The 21,971-nt window shown below is 40.4% G+C and overlaps 1 protein-coding gene across 1 annotated transcript in view; it reads left to right on the top strand.

The window, feature by feature from the left end:
• Positions 1-1,471: 1,471 nt before the first annotated feature.
• The window catches only part of LOC124284469 (gamma-aminobutyric acid type B receptor subunit 1-like), a 35,453-nt gene continuing 14,953 nt past the window's right edge, over positions 1,472-21,971 (top strand). The window contains exons 1-9 of the mRNA XM_046720551.1: positions 1,472-2,533; positions 10,502-10,639; positions 12,314-12,484; positions 13,306-13,407; positions 14,003-14,068; positions 14,810-15,143; positions 16,388-16,549; positions 17,250-17,345; positions 19,980-20,130. Of these exons, the coding sequence (XP_046576507.1) occupies positions 2,327-2,533; positions 10,502-10,639; positions 12,314-12,484; positions 13,306-13,407; positions 14,003-14,068; positions 14,810-15,143; positions 16,388-16,549; positions 17,250-17,345; positions 19,980-20,130 (1,427 nt within the window). The 5' untranslated portion in view covers positions 1,472-2,326. The remainder of the gene's footprint in view (positions 2,534-10,501; positions 10,640-12,313; positions 12,485-13,305; positions 13,408-14,002; positions 14,069-14,809; positions 15,144-16,387; positions 16,550-17,249; positions 17,346-19,979; positions 20,131-21,971) is intronic.

Below are 21,971 nucleotides of genomic sequence, written 5' to 3'. Positions count from 1 at the left end.
CAAGCCTTTCAGTATATATATACTTTAAAAGAAATTCTTCATATCAACTTAGGATTTGTCGATTAACGCCGCTCTCAACATAATGAACCGGATCCGGGTTAGAATATTGATCTTCAGTAACCCATGCTTGTCGTAAGAGGCAACTAACGGGATTGGGTGGTCAGGCTCACTGACTTGGTTGACACATGTCATCGGTTCCCAATTGTGTAGATCGATGCTCATGCTGTTGATCACTGGATTGTCTGGTCCAGACTCGATTATTTACATACCGCCGCCATACAGCTGGAATATTGCTGAGTTCGGCGTACAGCTTAACTCACTCACTCACTCAACATTATGCCAGCTCTTGAGTTGGAATGAAAGACAACTTGGGCGTCATAGGAAAATTCATTCAACACTCCATACGGGGCGATGGGGTAGCCCAGTGCTTAATGCATTCGCTCGTCACGTTGAAGACTCGGGGACAATGGGTACAATATGTGAAGCCCATTGCTGGTGTCCCCACCGTAATATTACTGGAATATTGCTGAAAGCGGCGTAAAATCATACTCACTCACTCAACATTCCATACATGCATGATGTGAGCGTAGTTCCAGCTTATTGACCATCCTCAAGCGTCTGAGCGAAACATCTTACTTGAGGTCGTCCCAACACAAACAGTTGAAATGACCAGACTAACTGGTTTACCAATTTGTGAGTGACCCACTAAACTCGTTATAAATTCGGTCGATGAAAAACTCAGTACACTTGCCATGCTAAATTAGTATTACCTGTGTTTTGTGTAATTTGTCATTGTTCCAGACCTTGGCGTCAATAAACCATGGCACCGCACATCAATACAAAAGAACTGGTTCTTAATCAATAAAACTGAACAGTGTTGGGGTTCATGAGAGCAGTGACATTCACTGATGATCCTGAAATGCTAGGATATTAAAGACATGCTGGATATAGAATTAAGTCAATCTTTCTATGATAACAAAGGATCAATAGAATGTACTGGATGTTTATGTAATTCCATCGGTGAAGAAAAGAAAATCTTTGAATACTACTAACAATGATCTGAGGTTTGACATGATGTTTTTCTTCTAAATATCACATCGATGATTAATGGGTATTTGATTAGCTTAAGATTTTTTAGTCTGGTGTAGCGTTGACGTCAACTTGACCCAAGTGTATGTTATATATATTACCTTTATTTTCACAGCTCTTTTGCCCTTTAAATAGAATGATCCGGGTTAGAATTGGTCTTCAGCAACCCATGCTTGACGTAAAAGGCGACTAACGGGATCGGGTGGTCAGGCGTGCTGACTTGGTTGACAAATGTCATCGTATCCCCATTGAGTAGATCGATGCTCATGATGTTGATCACTGGAATGTCTAGTCCAGACTCAATTGTTTACAGACCGCCGCTATATGGCTGGAATATTGCTGAGTGTGGCGTTAAACAACAAGCCGTCCAGCTAATTGACGTTGCATGTTTAAATCAACCTCTGCATTTACAAACATGTCTGACGTAAGATTTTAACACGGTATTATGCAGAAACATGGATGGCATTTCCACAAAAGACCAAAATATTGTCGGAAGCATTTGTACCATACGTTCCCATCTACCCGAAACAAGAGTGGCCAATAGTCTATTAAATCCCAGTTTCTACCTACTTTTAACGATCCTGTAGAACATGCGGTATGCTCTCGTAATGAACATGCAATGTGTTGTCAGATCGCTCTTCTTTTTTCGAACGTTTTCACAAAGAAGACAACCACAGCAAACGACCTGTTCGATCAAACTACGAAATGATCCGAGATGACACCCTTGTCAGACAAGTGACAGTTAACCACAGTGAACATATATTATTACTGCCACATTTCGCTCCCACCGGTAACGGCGACATTCGCAGCAGCTCAGCATGGATGTCAAGAGACAGCTACTGGAGAATGAGTCATTACTCGACATAAGAACCACAATATTATTATGTGGTCGATATTCCATGTAATAACGTCCGTTTTTCTAACATGACAAATATTCTTCACATTCAGCTCATGGACAGGCTATACGTTCCCACCTGTTCAGAAGACAGAGCCCAATCAAAGGCTATTGGTGGAAGCACACTGGCACTGGTGACTGGCACAATCAATACTGAATGAACTGGCCAGATTGTGTTGAAGAACAATCAGAAGGAGTTGGAACTCATCTGAGGTTCAGGGTGCTTGCACTGGCATAAGATTGAAAGATATATAGTTGCTATTTGTATATAACCACCAGCAACGGTGTTTTCAAAACATCAAGGCGCGCTTGCATCCTTCTGCGTATCAACTGTCTCTGTGCATGTTGGGTGTGGTGTGGTTCCTGTCGACCCTGGGGGTGGTGACAGGTGTTCATGACTTGTACCTCCTAGGACTGTTCCCCCTAGAAGGGGCCTGGAGAGGAGGGGCAGGGCAGGTGGTGGCAGTGGAAATGGCGCTAGCAGAGGTGAATGCTAGGGAGGACATTCTTCCTGGATACAGGCTCAATCTCATCTGGAACAACACCAAGGTAGGCTTATGCATCAGTGACAAAAAATCCAATTCCCTATTTTGAATTGTACCATACGTTCCCGCTTGAACAGCTGGCTAGTTTTTGCATTATGTTTCTGACGGGTGCAACCGGTTTGGCAGGATACCCTCTCCTTTTAGCGAACATGCGGTATCATTTCTATTTGATAGTGATTCATAAACACATCCTCTCTCATCATGTCTCATGGTGTTAATCACTGGATTTTCTGGTTCTGATTCGATTGTTTACAGAGCGCGTCATACAGTTGTAATCCTGCGTCAAGCAAACAAATACTCGTGGTATAGTCTGATTTGAAGTGATTTCTACAATCGAGTCTGCTATTAGCAGAGATTTCTTACGGATGTGTAGAGGGCTTTTTCGCTTCTATTTACACCACCCAAACGTAGACAAACATCACACCTTCATATTTCAGACCTCCAAGCGTTTACATGTCTACAGATTTTCTACTTGTCCGAGATAAATGTTCACTTTTCTTTGTGTCAGGTTAGTGTCATGCTGATACCATTTATTTATATCTATATAGCATCCAGTTTCATGTCGACAGGTGCTGGTCTAAAACAATCTACTTATCCCACATAAACGTTCAGTTTCATGTAAACAAGTGAGGATCTAAGATGATATACTTGCCCCACATAAACGTTCAGTTTCAGGTCAACAAGTGATGATCTAAGATGATATACTTGCCCCACATAAACGTTCAGTCCCATGTCGACTAGCGCTGGTCTAAAACAATCTAATTATCCATTGTAAACGTTCAGTCTCATGTCGACTAGCGCTGGTCTAAGGCTTTCCACCTATCCCTTCGTAATCACTGTTTTACTGGTGCTAGACTTAACCTTCCTCTGTGGTCATTGGATAACACAAGTTATGAATAAACGCTTTAATGACACTGCAACTTCTTGTCATCCATAAAGTATCATACCTTTCTTATTATTCATCAACTTCTAAAAGGCCAATCAAACAGATCACACTACCATAGGTGGAAGAAAGGATATTCTTGTAATGAAAATAAGTTCAGAGATGTTGGAACAAAATATCATATCACATCTGAGTGTTTTGGTGCAGTTACTTTCTCTTGCAGCCCTGTAACATAAGAAAATATAAAAAATATAAATAACTTCAGAACACACCCGAATGTTATTAATTGTCATGAAAAAAAACCACATCTAAAAATAATAATTCTTAACGTGCATCTCTTTTATGACAGATTAAAAGCGTACTTATTTTGAGAAGTTTCAAACAAGTTTGAATATTTTTCAAGCATGCAGCATCACCAGCTTATTTATGTTTACATATATATATATATTTATTCACAGCAAAATATCCGAAAGCATTTAATGAAACGCTGTCTGTATATATTTTGCCATCTTTCGTCAGTGTAACCTCATTTGGTCAGTGTCTGACTTGAAAATTAGCTATTATTGTATAGTAATTAAGTCATCAATACTAAATCAAGTAGAGTTCTAGGTCCTTGGAGCCCAGAGCACAAGTTCATATATTGTTTAATTGTATAAGTTGTTGGTGGTGAATGCCGTGCTATTGATTATAAAAGGATGATATTTTCGTTAGTTTACAGATTTTCTACTTGTCCGAGATAAATGTTCACTTTTCTTTGTGTCATGTTAGTGTCATGCTGATACCATTTATTTATATCTATATAGCATCCAGTTTCATGTCGACTAGGTGCTGGTCTAAAACAATCTACTTATCCCACATAAACGTTCAGTTTCATGTCAACAAGTGAGGATCTAAGATGATATACTTGCCCCACATAAACGATCTAAGATGATATACTTGCCCCACATAAACGTTCAGTCCCATGTCGACTAGGGCTGGTCTAAAACAATCTACTTATCCATTGTAAACGTTCAGTCTCATGTCGACTAGCGCTGGTCTAAGGCTTTCCACATATCCCTTCGTAATCACTGTTTTACTGGTGCTAGACTTAATCTTCCTCTGTGGTCATTGGATAACACAAGTTATGAATAAACGCTTTAATGACACTGCAACTTCTCATCCATAAAGTATCATACCTTTCTTATTATTCATCAACTTCTAAAAGGCCAATGAAACAGATCACACTACCATAGGTGGAAGAAAGGATATTCTTGTAATGAAAATAAGTTCAGAGATGTTGGAACAAAATATCATATCACATCTGAGTGTTTTGGTGCAGTTACTTTCTCTTGCAGCCCTGTAACATAAGAAAATATAAAAAATATAAATAACTTCAGAACACACCCGAATGTTATTAATTGTCATGAAAAAAAACCACATCTAAAAATAATAATTCTTAACGTGCATCTCTTTTATGACAGATAAAAAGCGTACTTATTTTGAGAAGTTTCAAACAAGTTTGAATATTTTTCAAGCATGCAGCATCACCAGCTTATTTATGTTTACACATTTATATATATATTTATTCACAGCAAAATATCCGAAAGCATTTAATGAAACGCTGTCTGTATATATTTTGCCACCTTTCGTCAGTGTAACCTCATTTGGTCAGTGTCTGACTTGAAAATTAGCTATTATTGTATAGTAATTAAGTCATCAATACTAAATCAAGTAGAGTTCTAGGTCCTTGGAGCCCAGAGCACAAGTTCATATATTGTTTAATTGTATAAGTTGTTGGTGGTGAATGCCGTGCTATTGATTATAAAAGGATGATATTTTCGTTAGTTTAAGCAGCATTAATCGACGGATAAATATTAGATGAAGAGATGTTTATCTGACAAAGGAATTTTATATTAACAAAATGAATCAATAACGATGTTACATCATGAGACATCTTCACACTCACTAACTCACAAATCAAAACAAAACAGGAAAGAGAAATATTTTGCAAGCCAAAACTTGCGTCATCGTGGAAGGGATTGGGGAGGAACTGTACAAGCCTAATGTCGTTATGTACGTAACATGTCCATCCCGGACATTGTTTGGGTGTATTCGTTGAACAGGAACGAGGAATATATATTGATTCTTGGTATCGCAACTATTTTTGAGAACGAAATGACTACTCTAGGTAACATGGGAAAGTGTTTGCTAATTTTCGCGTTATTCTTTTGCAGTAATCGTTTATAACTGATATCTCTTCACCTAAACACTGTATGCCTGATATGTGATCATTGCAACTCATTGGGACGAAAGTGTAGCCTTGTGGTTGAAGCGTTCGCTCGTTACGCCGAAGACCCGGGTTCGACTCCTCACATATGTACAATGTGTGAAGCCCATTTCTGGTGTTTACCCGACTTGATATTGCTTGAATATGTGAAAGCGGCGTAAAACTAAACTCACTCACTCACAAATCATTACTGTTTATACCCTCCGCTCCTCCAGCGAGCGATGGTATGTACGGAAATGTCCAAAACGCATCGATGCGCTTAATAGGATACGTTCTAATAAATACATATTCCTGATAGTCATTGAATAAATAAACACCTGAACTGTGTATTGCAACATAATCAATATTATCAAACCAAGAACAAAATAATGTGAAGTAATAGTTGAATTCAGAGGATCCTGGTGCGACCAGGGGACCCAACAACAGCATAGAGAGTCATGGCGAGTCACATTGCTGTGCCATCTAGTTCTAACAAAACTAGCGTGTTGGTAAGTTTATATCTTTGGAGCACCTCCCTGTCTCCATCTATCTTACATCGGTTGACATGAACAGGTACAAAACGAGCGTCCTCATTTGTCTTTGTTTCAGGCGTTACTCGTGAAGATCCGGAATAGAACTGATCTTCAGCAAACAATGCGCTTGTCGTAAGAGGTGACTAACGGGATCGGGTGGTCAGGCTCGCTGACTTGGTTGACACATGTCATCGTATCCCAATTGTGTAGATCGATGCTCATGCTGTTGATCACTGGATTGTCTGATTATTTACAGACCGCCGCTATAAAGCTAGAACATTGCTGAGTGTGGCGTAAAACTAAACTCACTCACTTGTTTCAGGCGAAAGGACTGCATGTTCCCCTACGCATCTGTCTTTTTTCATTTTCATGATCATTATCGATAATATACTCTCCCGAAAAAGAAACGCATATAGGAATTTCAACTGTATTTTTATGTTTATTTTGAAACATCTTGTAGGCTTTATGAGTCAATGAAATATAGCGAAATTGCACACTGGGAATGAATACTTATCCGTCTTTGGCACCGACTCGAGGAAAGTCAGTTTGAGTGTCACATGGCGACGTGTGGTGGCGCTGAAGTCAATACCTCGTGTGACCACCGTGGGCATCCAGAACTGCACGGCATCGCCTCGGCATCGAACGAATGTCTCAGAATCTCGTGTTGCCAAATCGCAGCCCACTCTGCCTGTAGTGCCTGTGCGAGTTGCTGAAGTGTCTGGGGCTGAGGGTTACGGCGTCGCACCCGTCTGTCCAGGGCATCCCACAGCTGTTCGATCGGGTTTAAGTCCGGTGATCTGGAGGGCCAGGGGAGCACATTGATGTTGTGGCTCTGGAGGAAATCTCTAGTGTGACGTGCTGTGTGGGGCCTGGCATTGTCCTGTTGAAACAACTCCCTCTGGCGATCAATGATTGGAAGGAGGTGTGGGCGTAGGATTTCGTCACAGTACCGTTGAGCTGTCAGGTTGCCCTGGTTCATCACCAAATCACTTCTCCTACGGCAGGTGATCGCTCACCACATCATAACACTTCACCGGCCGAATCTGTCCACCTGGGGAACGCAAGCGTCGGAGAAACGTTCACGTCGACGACTGTACACCCGCATTCTTCCACCGCGTCGTTCCAATAGAATCGTGATTCATCACTGAACTAGATTCTACACCAATTCGGTAGGTTCCAGGCCTGAACGTTGGTACGTGCACCATTGAACTCGATGTCGACGATGTTGTCGTCGAAACACAGGGCCAAAATAAGGTCTTCTGGCACGTAAACCAGCCTCACTCAACCTGTTCCTGACGGTCTGTGCAGAAAGCCTTCTCAATCCGGGTATTTGTCGAGCGGTACTGGGTGCCGTTCCACTAACCGATCTTAGCCCTACGCGAATCGTAAACCCCTAAAATCCCAATCTTAGCGTGACGTTACGATCGGCATACCGTTCCACTAACCAATCTTACCCAAGTCAATCGTAAAGTTAAGATTCAAAGTCTAAGTTGCTCATGACCAACTTAGGATAGCTAAAATCAATCGTAGAGAAACCAAAATGGTAGCTTTCCTATTCTGTGTGCAAAGTAAGAGCGAGCATTTCACCGTGAGCGTCCCCTAAAATCCCCCATGAAATGAATTTGTATATTTCTGTGATGTAAACAAACACTGCACTGAAGCCTTACAAATGTCAGGCCAGTCTGACCACTGTCGTCATGGGAACACAACCGAGCGTGTCGGTATAACACATTTGTACAACAGTATTGCAACGTCATGGTTAAGAATAGGGACAGCCCTGAAGTGAACAAAAAGATACAAATATGTTTGATTTCACTGCGCATATTTGGTGGGGGATTCTAAAGGCAGGCCGCGTGTTATTCAAGACCACTGACAGATTCTACATACGTTATAGCCTCGTCACGCCTTGTTTATTCTGATTGACAAGGTTAAGGCACATATTAAAAGCTCTGACACAATTGACATTTTTAAGGTCCAGACTTAAAACCTGTTCTCTGTATATTACTTATAATCTCGGCTGTAAATATTCTCGAGTAAATTATCTGTACATAGCGCTTTGAGCATGCCCAAGGATGTGGAATAGGCGCACTATAAATATGCATTTATTATTATTATATTATGCTTGATACCCAGCGTTCACACGCACTTGCACCTGAAACCAAGGTGCTCACTACCCTAATATTTTGCTCTAGGTTTTTTCTCCACGTTTACACTTGGTTGGAAAAATACCCATGAAGGCCCGGGTTAGAATATTGAACTTCAATAACCCATGCTTGTCGTAAGAGGCCACTAACGGGATCGGGTGGTCAGGCTCGCTGACTTGGTTGACACATGTCTTCGGTTCCCATTTGCGCGGATCGATGCTTATGCTGTTGATCATTGGATTGTCTGGTCCAGACTCGATTATTTATAGCTAAGATACATAGCGTTCACTAACATGAACGCTCATGTTAGTGAACGCTATGCATCTTAGCTAGATTATTTACAGACCGCCGCCATATAGCTGGACTATTGCTGAGTGCGGCGTAAATCTAAACTCACTTCGTAAACTACTTTCTATCATTTGCTAGACTATGCAAAGGAAGATAACTCGTGCCTCGCATTCCTGTATCTCTCGCACGAAAGAGTCTCGATCTAAGCTTGGATCGGATCGTAAGATCGGGACCGGCTACGATCGGCCTAAGGTCGGTTAGTGGAACGGGTGTAACTTTTAGCTAAGACGATTGTAAACTTGGCGTAACTTGCTAATATTGATCTTAGATAAGATCGGTTAGTGGAACGGCAGCCTGGTCGCCGTAGCTGTTCGATGACGCAGGTGATGTACCCGGATGTAGCAATCCTGCGCCGCAGTGGTCGCTCGAGGTCGCCCACTACGAGGGGCATCTGCTACCGCATTCTGCCGGCGATATCTCTCCCGGTGCCGTGAAATGGTGCTTTGGTGAACATTCATGCGTCGGGCAACTGCACATTGAGACTGGCCAGCTTCAAGCAAACCAATGGCGATATGACGGTTGGCTTCACTTAGACGTGGCATTTTGCGTTCGTCAACAATATTCCAAATACAGTGAATAACCGACAAACAGCGATCAACCTTTTATACCCATCATTGAGACTATCTGATCCCCAACTTTCACGTGCTTTGCACGTGAATTGTGTATTCTGTGACACTACACGCCGAAATTGAAAATCATGCTATTAAATACGGGTATTTTACGGATGGTGCGTTTTGTTGTGATGTTTCAAAACATAAACACCATAGGACTCATAAACAGAGCAAAACCTTTTGTAAAATGAATCACGTTTTAATTCATTGCTACATGAAACTGCTATTTTCATGATGCGTTTCTTTTTTGGGGAGAATATATGTTTCTGCACAAGAATATCAGTGTTTGTGCAACACCTCATTTCTCAAATCAATTTCTTTCTTGAGGACATGTTAGTCGTGCACGTGATCCGCGAAAAATAGAATAAGAAGAAATAAACACACACAAAACAAGAAAAATACCTTAAAAACAAACAACCAATCATTACGAGTCGTATATTACAGTATAATGAGATTATATAATGGACCTGCCAGGCCGATGATATTCTTGTATCGACTTATGAGGCGGTAATTCATCTTCAAGAGAGTTGGTTAAATATGTGCACATCCGTAATTAGGAATTCACGCAGTTAATAAACAACAACTGCAGAAATGTAGTGTATAGTAATGCAATTCACAGATCTGGACCTAATATTTTATGTAACATGCAGACCAGGCCCTTGTGCCTTCGCTGAAATATTTTTAGATCAATTGATATCACGAGCATAAGAAATGCACTATCCTTTATATCTTCACATAAGGCCAGACTAAAGATAATTATAATTATCCAAAGAAATTTGATAGCTTCCTCAGAATATAAAACCCAAAACATGATTATTATTACGTTCTGTGGAAATTACGTCTCAGAATACATCCTTAACTTCCTGAAAAGTGAGGAGAGGCAATATATTATTAACTTTCGTCAAGGGAACATAATATAGATTAACCAAAAAACGTCAGGCAGATATGATGAATTAAAAGTCTGACAACAAGACGTGCGGATAAAATATGTTCAGATAATTATTCTGGCACAACTTATGTTTTATAGAAATATCATTTTTTTTATTGTGTATCCTTTACAGAACTGTTGTACCTGTTGTCAGCTATTTATGGTTTCTACTTAATTAAGTACATTGTAATTAATATATTGTAGGTTTATAATTGAATTGCTTGATATCATTATGGGTGGTAAGTCCTGTGAAGTGACCGACTATTTTTGCTGTGGTCAGTGCGACCCTGGTATCGGCGTGGACATCATGTACAAGAACCTCATCTCCCCGCCCACCAAGGTGATGATCATAGGAGCCGCATGCTCCATTGTGAGTCAGGCAACGGCACAAGCCTCACACCTGTGGAACATGGTGCAGGTAGGGTAGTCACATGTCACAGTAGTCACATGTCACAGTAGTCACATGTAACAGTAGTCACATGTTATAGTAGTCACATGTCACAGTAGACACATGTTATAGTAGGGTCATGTTATAGTAGACATATGTCACAGTAGTCACACGTCACAGTATTCACATGTCACAGTAGACACATGTTATAGTAGTCACATGTCACAGTAGACACATGTGATAGTAGTCACATGTCACAGTAGACACATGTTATAGTAGTCACCTTGCATAGTAGACACACGTTATACTAGTCACATGTCACATTAGACACATGTTATAGTAGTCACGTTGCATAGTAGACACATTTTATAGTAGACACATGTCACAGTAGACACATGTTATAGTAGTCACATGTCACAGTAGTAACATTTTATAGTAGACACATGTCACAGTAGACACATTATAGTTGACAGAGTATTAAATCAGGGTTTCCACTGCCTAGTTCAGCTCATCTAGAAAATTATAGTAGACACTGAGATTAATTTACTTCATAATAATATCAGTTCTTGCTTGTTAACATCATGTGCTATTTTATGCCATACTATGGCCTGGTTAAGTCCGTCCAGAAATGTATAGTAGGCGTTCAGATTAACTTACATGATACCAGTTCATTGTTTGTCAACATCATGTGCTATGTTATTCCACATTTTGACCTGGTTACGCCCATCCAGAAATTTATGGTAGTCATCCAGATGAATTTACTTGATACAAGTCATTGCCTGCCAACATCGTGTGCTATGTTATTATCATGTGCTATGTTATGCCATACTATGACCTGGTTAAGTCCATCCAGAAATATATAGTAGGCATTCAGATTAACTTACTTGATAACAATAATTGCTCGGCAACATCATGTGCTATGTTATGCCATACTATGACCTGGTTAAGTCCATCCAGAAATATATAGTGGGCATTCAGATTAACTTGGTTACGCCCGTCCAGAAATATATAGCAGGCATTCAGATTAACTTACTTGATAACAATAATTGCTCGGCAACATCATGTGCTATGTTATGCCCTACTATGACCTGGTTACGCCCATCCAGAAATATATAGTAGGCATTCAGATTAACTTACTTGATAACAATAATTGCTCGGCAACATCATGTGCTATGTTATGCCATACTATGACCTGGTTACGCCCATCCAGAAAGTTATGGTACTCATTCACATGAAATTACTTGATACCAGTCGTTTCTTGTCAACATCATACTACAATGAATCTCCTTACTACATCTTACGTTAATGGACCGAATGGTCAAGCTTGTTAACTGGGTCAACAGATGGCGTATAGTGTATGCAGTCCTCTCTGTACTCTTTTGATGCCATTGTGGTCGGCTTTCATTGAACTGGAATATCAAAGTCCGTAAAGACCTTCACTTGTTAAAGCTACATCAAACAGTTGTTAGCAAACACTTGAAACGGTTGCTTAAATAAACTTACATTGGTAATGAACATCAAGTGTACGAGTTACAAGAATAGAACACTATTTATTTATGAACAAACATATCTCTGGTTTTCAGAACAGTGTTTCAAATGCTTTATATCAATATAAATACATGTTATATAATGTTATAAGATAGTCTATAAATTTAGATTTCTTGTGCAACTTCAGTCAGTTTCCCAATATTTTCATCTTTCCAGATGTCCTATATATCGGTGTCACCGGCTCTATCAGACAAGACTCGCTTTCCACGTTTTTTCCGTGCAAATACCCCGGATGTAGATGTCAATCCTGCCATTGTCGACATTTTCAAGCAGTTCGGTTGGTCGAGTATTGCAACAATTCACCAATCGTATGAGCTGTTCTCGGCGGTGAGTTTCAAAACTGAAAGATTTGCACAGATAGTTTTATGTTTTAAAATATATGAACTAGTTCTGTTTTGTGTCCAGTGTCGGAATTTAAATGCCAAACATACACAATCTGCAGCAGGATTTAGCTGTCTAGAATGTTGTGATACCGGATCCTCCATTGTTAGCTGTCAACTCTGACAGTGGTAATTTGCCGCTATAAGATGTCACCCAACAAAAAAAAGAACTTATTTCATACCTTAGCTAACGGGTAAACTATACACTTGAAAACTTAATTTTACCAAGAAATTACAAATGTTATAAAATCGTTCCTACGGAAAACAATTCACGAAACGCTATAGTCTTAAGGTCCCAAACACAACTTCAACCCGTATTCAACCGTGTATTTCAACTATGGGTGCATATATTTTTTTCTGCCAGATTGGCAAGTAATGAACTGTTTACTTAGATTCCCCTTATTTTAAATCCACGAACTTGTTTTTGGTAGATGTAACTTTTTCGCAGCATTCCGTCAATATAACGATGAAACACAAGGACTGGCCTTCACAAATAGTACCTATGTCAGTCAACGCTATAACTACTTGGCTGCACCGCACCTATTAGTAACAGATACCCAATTCACTGTCAGATGTTTTTCCTGATGTTGTGATAGATGACAGGACCTTGTTTTGGGTGACATTGTTTATTATGTGAAACTCCTAGTTTGTTTGGGAATCATTACTAAAAACATGACTACCCGGACGATAATGTCAGGAACGAAATTCCTCTTGTCAGCTCTCATGTACTTTATCGAGTGTTAACTTATTGTTATTCTTCCCATCCAGCCAATTGCTGACCTGATCAAACGCATGAAGGCGGCCAACATCACCATCGTTAGGTCTGAGATCATCAGCAGCACTCCCCAAATACAGGTGGAGAATCTCAAGGTAGAAATAATTGTCTTGCCTTCTCCACGGCACTCCATCTCGAGTTAACTTAACTCCTAGAGTTTCATCCATAAATCACAAAGTCCTTTTGAACGGAAATGATGAAAATGGTAAAAATTTATTGACGTCAACTTCTTTATTATAGAGAACACGACATTTCGGGGGATATACTTACTCATTCATTATCACCTGATGACGTGAGAATATACAACGAAACTTTGTGTTCCTCATAATAGGCAAATCATGTGTACGATGGAATGTCACAGATGAGGCGTATGAATATAGTCCCAAACGTCATGTTCCTTCCAAGAAATTGACATCCATAAATTTCCACCTTTCAGCTATCACAGTTCAGCAAGATACGCAACAATGTACTCGTTATGTGTCCCCAATGGAAATATGCAGTTTCGTGTTTACCACTTCAAATGGTCCAGAATTGTTCATTACAAATCAAGCGAGTCGTGGTATATCGACTATGTTTTCATTTCCTTTTCCAATACACGTACAATAAGCTTACAGTAACACACATGCAGGCATGTAATACCTCCCAAACACGACTTCCACGCCTAGAATTCCATATCTTTGCTTATTTCAGACAAATGACGTCCGAATAATTGTTGGCAGTTTTTATGCAGATATGGCCCAGCAAGTATTTTGTCATGTGAGTACAACTGCACGTTAATGTTTTTGTGACTTTAACAAATGTTTCTAAAAACAAATAATTATGCTTACCCCTTTCATGATGTAACGCCTTTCTGGGAAAGGTAAATATATGATGCGTGATATAAATAAACACACAATATTGTTGTTTTGGTCAGTAGTTAGAATATTATCCTGGGTTTAGTTGCGCAAAGCGAGCGTAGCCTTGTAATCTTTCCAATAAGAGACTTGGTGGTACGATTGCATGTTACAACATTTGTAGTATATATAGAACGTCAGTGGTAAAGAATACCTAGTCAGGGCTATTCTAAAGCACATTCCGTTTGGCATACAGGATAAACTAGTTGGGAAATTATATGAATGGATCACCGAAAGTCAGTGACGGCACCAGGTGTTTGTCTAAAAATGGTATTGTTGTTTTCTTATTGGTATTGTTACCATGCGACGGAGGCCTGTAAACAAACTAGACAATCAAGTGATCGATAAAATCCAGTTTTCCGATGATTATAAGTAAAGAAAAACGTTTGGGAAATAGATTTGTTTTACCATACAGATACCGACACAGTAATATGTGATGGTGCATTTGGATGTAGATATGATACAGTTACATTTAACACGAAAATGTTTACCCTCTTTGTTGTATTATAACCTTTATAATACAAACTGATAATCGTGATTCTCATGTGAACCTTCTGGTTCCTCGTTGAATACATTCACAATCCACCTTTTACATTATACTCAGGCGTACAAGGTGGGACTGTATGGCCCCAAGGTCGTGTGGGTGGTCAACGGGTGGTACGAGACAGAATGGTGGAAGGTGGACAACCCGTTGATTGATTGCACGGTGGAACAGTTGGCTGAAGCTGTCGAGGGGTATTGGGCTGTTGACAGGATCTACCAGAACCCCCGGGGTGAGAAGGCGTTGTCTGGTCTCACCCCTAAGGAGTTCCTGGACCAGTATGCTTCCAGAACGACCCCCGACATGCCCGGTCTCCGCTATGGTCCCATGACCTACGATACGATCTGGGCGATATGCCTGGCACTGAATGGCACTCTCACGGATCTCAAGAATAACGGTGTGTATAGCAACTACACGGTATCGCACTCTCACGGATCTCAAGAATAACGGTGTGTATATCAACTACACGGTATGGTACTCTCACGGATCTCAAGAATAACGGTGTGTATAGCAACTAAACGGTATGGTACTCTCATGGAGTGAGTGAGAGAGTTTAGTTTTACGCAGCACTCAGCAATATTCCAGCTTTATGGCGGCGGTTTGTGAATAATCGAGTCTGGACCAGACAATCTAGTGATCAACAGCATGAGCATCAATCTACGCAACTGGGATACGATGACATATGTCAACCAGGTCAAGATCTCAAACATAACGGTGCGTATAGCAATTACACGGTATGGTACTCTTACGGATCTCAAGAGTTTAGCTTTACGCCGCACTCAGCAATATTCCAGCTATATGGCGGCGGTGTAAATAATCGAGTCTGGACCAGACAATCCAGTGATCATCAGCATGAGCACCAATCTACGCAACTGGGATACGATGACATATGTCAACCAGGTCAGCGAGTCTGACTACCCGATCCCGTTTGCGGTGAGTAAAGCCACTGCACATGTACACGGTATCTGCCTAGTACTCCCTTTTAAACTAGCTAAAAGCAAACAAGCAAAATGAGAAGATTTCGCCCACTTTCATTGACTTCATATTTACGTCGCCCCTCCAACAGCTGCAAAATGATAATTCGCTCACATTGCCATGATGTTTAACTATAATTTAAAACAAGATTACAAAATTGTAAAATTACACTGAAAACTGCTGTCGTTGTTCGTGTTTTCCCGTTAACTGCTTATTTGAGAATACACAAATCTGATGCCCAAACTAAATAAGATCTCACTATCTTCCAGACTGAGTGATGACTGTTCCTTTGAGTTGCCATGGTGAATTAAATATGTAGAAGTGGTAAATATTTTTAAAACAGAAACAAATGTCCTATTTCAATCCACCTTCTTTATATTGTTAACAAAATATAGAACAAACTTTATGGATAACAACTTCTGTATTTCGTGTGTGCGACGTTTCGATACAGATTCTTGTACCGTTGTCTAGCAGGAATTCCTACAACGGTACAAGAATCTGTATCGAAATGTCGCACTCACGAAATAAAGAAGTTGTTATCCATAAAGTTTGTCTATATTGCATGTCTCAACTTCTAAAATGCCACTCAAACAATGTTAACAAGGACGACTATTCCTACTCGCAATGACACCACATGCCAACGACATCTGCTACGGTGTTCTTCAGGTAGCAGCAAAGGACTGGAAGACTTTGACTACTCCGATGACGACATGGGTATGCTGCTGCTGGACAACACGAGGAGAGTCGAGTTCCTGGGGGTCAGGGGGCATTTCAGGTTCAACGATAAGGGGGACATGATTTCACTGTACCGCGTAGACAGGCTTCAGAGTAAGTGGTTTTGCGAATATGACTTCCATACCGTTTGTCTAATGTAGCCGGACATAACTTAAATGACCTTCTTGCGTGTCGAATGTATGTATGTATGTATGTATGTATGTATGTATGTATGTATGTATGTATGTATGTATGTATGTATGTATGTATGTATGTATGTATGTGTGTGTGTATGTGTGTGTGTGTGTGTGTGTGTGTGTGTGTGTGTGTGTGTGTGTGTGTACATGCATGGATACGCACATGCATTAGTGTATGTGTGTGTGCCTGTGCATGTGCGTGTGTATCTCTGAGTTATGTGTGTATGTATGCATGTGTGTATGTGCGTAGACTATTTACTTTTTTTAAATTGAAATCTGCAAGCCTTATCCGATTTTATTGGCCTCCCAAGTACATCATTGCTGGGTCATGAATGCCCCGGAAATATACACGCGAATCTTGCCGACTAAAAGCGGCCGAGCAACCTCAGTATGCAATTAGTTAATGGATTTCATTTGGTAGCGTGTTTTAATATGTCCATTTAATAACTTAAATCTACTTTACTCTTATATTTTTAAGGCAACATCACAGCCTTTTTCCTATTTAATGCTTCTCGACACTGTTAGCACAAATGACACTTTGTGTTTGACTGTTTGCGCGATCTGTTTTAGCCGTGATCCGTGAGTGAAGTGTCCTCAGACCATGTTTCATATTTCAGACAATAAGATCGACATGGTGGGGCTGTACGACGCCAACCTCCAGACTGACGTCAAGATCGAGTGGCTGGTCGACTCTGCTCCCGTCAATTGGCATGGTACCGTATACCTGCATGAAGTCTATCTCTTTATCGCCTTCCACCAAGGTTGTTACTTTGTAAATGTAGCGTATTGAAGGCCAAACCAGTGTTTTAGTGGACGGAAAGTCAGCGTGGAGAGCGAGAGATGTGGATTTCATGTCCAGCCGCATCAAACATGAATACAGTACAAAATGGTACTTGTTGTTACTCTGCCTGACGCTAGGCATTAGATCAAGAAATGTTGCCTCGGGTCAGCATACTGTGTCTGAGTGGGGTATCCATGCTTCACTGCGGCATGGTATCTGGATGTGCTAGCACTATAAATCCAGCTTTAAGTCAGGGCTAAGACAAAGCATGCCGCAGAGACACATACACAGTTACGCATGCACGTCGTCATATGAGCAAAATATTCTCTATAAGCTCAACGTTCCACAACGCACCGTTAAACCTCATTTCACCTCACCCTCATAAAGAAGTAAATATCGCATTGAAGTATCTATGAAACTCACCACCTTATTCAGTCTGTTCCATTTCTCTATTCAGAAAATCTACCGGACGTTAGTCTGTTCCGTTTATTCATCTAGATATGCATGTTGTTTCCTGAAACCAGACACAAATGCCATTACTAACTTATAAAATAACCTGATTTCTTTATATTTAGTGTGTTTAACTGTATGAATTATAGTAAAGACATGCTCGCCAAGCAGAAGCGTCGGCTTGGGTTACTGAAGACACGACTTGGCTCTTCATAATAAGTACTATCTGTAAACCCAGTGATAAGGCAACCATTTGGCAGCTAGGTTAAGGCAAGGGCATTCTATCATGATCCTTCATCTATGCATCTGGAAAGATATATTTTGTGAGAGCCGAGGATGTCGGTATCGTACAATAGACGCAATACAATATCAGTACAATAGATTCTAGTAATGATTTCTTACCATTGAGAAATGGGTTTTGTCGTTTGTATAATCGAATGCTATTGTTCCCGTATTTCTTATTAATGTGTTGTGTCTTCATAAACTTTCTCTTACAAACAAATCTTGCTTTAATTACAAAGTTGCGTGATGCATGTTCCCGCCCTCGTGACAATGACATGACACCCAATTATATTTTAGCAAATACACTTTGTCAGCATTGTGATTGTTACGCTTGTAGGTGTTTCACTCATTAACCATCAGGAACTTTGCTACATAATACCCGTATAAACATCGTTAGCTCGGTGTCAATATCTCGAGGGCATATATTGCCAGTAGATGTCAGTTCAATACACTTTCCTCGTCTGATCACAGATGTCACGACAATGGCTACTCATATGTAATAAGTGATAACTAACCGCCTTCGTGGTGTAGTGGTTAGAGCGGAAGGTCGCGGGTTCGATCCCCAACCGCGTCATACCAAAAGACGTTAAAATATGGTACTTGTTGGTCCCTGCCTGGCGCTCGGCTTTAATGGGTACAACAAAGACTGGTCGGCTCGGAGTCAGTATAATGTGTCTGAGTGGGGTATTCATGCTTCACTGCGGCATGGTATCTCAGTGGGCTAGCACTATAAAACTAGCTTCAGTCTGGGCTAGTACAAGCAGCCGCACATACACATACACACGCATGCACGTCGTCATAAGCGAAATATTCTCAAGCACGACGTAAAACCCAATTTCACCTCACCTCACTAAGTGATAACTTGTGCCTTGAGGTCTATGATATCAATCAAATAACATGTGATTCCTGAGTGATGGCAGGTGGGAGTTATGCAACAGGGTACAGGGAGCATCTCAGATCGTGAGACGCGATATGAAAAAAACACAGCTGGTTTAATAATGTTGGAGTGAGTGATTTGGGTTTTACACCAATTTTAGCAATATTCCAGCAATATCAAGGCGAGGGACACCAGAAATGGGCTGCACATATTGTACCCATGTGGATCTGCTGTTGTAAATATTAATAGAAAATATGAAAAAAACCCACTGATACCTTCTGCTACATCTGCAAAACCGCATACTTCATTAATAAGGCTAAACTTGTTTTGGTAAAAAATCAACTCGTGCGACAATATTTGTTTGATTGAATAATTTTGGAGCAATAAACATCTCCTGCGACAATTATTTTTCTCTATATTTATTCACAGGATGTAAACTGTCAAATCCTGACCTGAAATTTGGCATCGAAGCTGCGTTATTTGATTAAAATAATTACTAAATGATTGGTTAAAATGTAATCCACCAGACAATAAATGTCTACCCTCCCGAAGAGACGTTGCAATGAAATGCTTATTCGATTGTGAAGTATTTGATATGAGAATCATAGTTGTTGTCGGACCTTATGATCAGCGTCTGGTTTCGGCATAGAAATGGTTTCATGAAGCTTTTTTAATTTGTCAAATTCAGTTTTCAAGTAATTTTAAACCGACAGTTTACATATAAAGTATCAATATCTTGCAAATAGCATAAAAAGTAAAACATATCACTAAAACGTCATATCAGTAAAGTGAGTGAGTGAGTGAGTATGGTTTTACGCCGCTTTTAGCAATATTCCAGCAATATCACGGCGGGGGACATCCGAAATGGGCATATCAGTAAAGGGTATGAAAGGGTATATATAAGTAAGGGTGTGTACTTTTTTTGTACTTCAGTATATTTTGTGATCTACCCCGCAGGTAACAAGGTACCGAAAGACTCGGTCCAGGTGATCAGGAAGCTGGAACGTCTTCCCCTCTCCATGTACATCTGTATGTGCGCACTGGCCGGACTGGGCATCGTTCTCAGCTGCCTCTTTCTGGCATTCAACATTCACTTCCGGAAAATTAAGTCAGTACCTTTAATCACATATGAAAGAAATATATAATAGAGAGTGATTACGACTTGTAATATAATGCGATGTTCTTACTTATTCCACACCAACATAAACGATATTATGAGTCTAATAAAAGAATAAGGGGTTATTCCATTTAGGGTGATATTATATGGGAACCAAGTTGTATGATTGTTTATGCATTTACAGAATGATTATTTCATTCTCAACGTGCTATGAATTTCGTATTAACACGACAATCTCGTGTAAGCTTTTTTATGATGTGCACCTAAACACGTTTGGGTTAAAAATCGAAATTTAAAATGAAACGTGTCATTGTGTCGCTGTACATTTCAGTGATAAAAACTAGATATTTGTACGGATATTGTTTTTTCATTCGATAGGCTTAAGTCTCGCGAGGTAAGCTGGTTCCCGGCTCCCGGCTCCCTTTGCACGCGCCAACTTGCGATATGCGAGACGGGGCCCAGCTTACTTCCAGTACGGGATATCCGGTGACAAGCGTATAATGAAGAACCAGTTCTGGTTCCAAATATGACTTTACTAGACCGGACCAAGTGTACAAACATGCTTGGCTGTCACAGCTGTTGATAGTCGTAATAGTTAGCTAATTTGTGGATGATTTGATAGAAAATTTATTTTGTTATTCCTGCAAGGATTGTCGGTTCCTTACTGTCAACTTGTAAATATGAGACCATTCGAAAAGGTATGAAATGTTGTTTGTCACCGGAAGTACTAAAGTCTCGCGAAGTGCCGCGAACTATTTACGGGCCCTATTCAACCTTTTGTAACGAGTCTGTCACGCCAGGAACGACTACGTGCAATTGGCATCTTGGAAGTTGGGCCAGACAGCATTGTGACACGAACTCTTAACGCTTCACGGTTAGTAATTAGAACATTAAAATCACGATATCAACAGAAACCGATGACAGATGCCGATCTGGTCGACCAAGTGCGACAACCGTGCACACAACCGTTTCATTTGCACGACTGCGCTACAAACCTATGGTCAAATGAACTGGAGATGAACTTCACAGAGCCACAGTTGTTAAATAGTGGACAGACAATTCGTCATCGGCTCCACAGATGAGACCTGCCCGCCGACGCCCGACGTCCACGGGTTATCCCACGACTTCGGACCGTCACATCACTACAAGACGTCGTTGATGTTCATGCGCAACAGAGTCTCGTTAGGTCAGCGCGATGTTTTCGTCGCCGAATAGAACATCTTTTATGATACAGAACAGAAGCAGTTAGACAGAACGATCGTTTTGATGCAATAATGCTGTGGGGTGGGGGTCACTGTTACTGACAGAACATCTTTATGTATTATCCTTGGACTACGTCCACAGACAAATGTCAACGCACATGGCGCTGCCCTGAAGGAAGAATGAGATAGAATCAGAGACCATATACCATATATCGGTATATGGTCTCTGGATAGAATGAACCAAGTTGACAATGGTCGCTTGATTATGTGCATGCCTCGTTGAATTCAGTATTGTCTTGAGAACACAGGCGGATGTACGGGGTCTTGACCATTCTTTGTAAAAGACGTGGTGGACAATATGCCGCTTTGGCCAGTCATCTATCAAAATCTTTGGTGATTATAGAAGTTCTTGAAAGGCATTTAGCAGTTGGACGAACACGAATACGTGGCATGTTTTTATGGATAACAACTTTTTAAAATTCTTTATACTACATACATTCTCCCACCTTGCGTTGTGTAAACATATTTTGTGTGTATATATTCACTCTGCGCACTGACTCAGCATTAACCTGATGAAGCAGCAAGAATTAGCTCTGAAACGCCGTAAAAAGAATTTGTTATTCATAAAAC

This window comes from Haliotis rubra, unplaced genomic scaffold, assembly GCF_003918875.1.
Source record: "Haliotis rubra isolate DU_JTF1 unplaced genomic scaffold, ASM391887v1 Scf337, whole genome shotgun sequence".
Classification (NCBI taxonomy): domain Eukaryota; kingdom Metazoa; phylum Mollusca; class Gastropoda; order Lepetellida; family Haliotidae; genus Haliotis; species Haliotis rubra.
The sequence above is the reverse complement of the archived record's forward strand: the minus strand, read 5'-3'. Positions and strand labels throughout refer to the sequence as shown.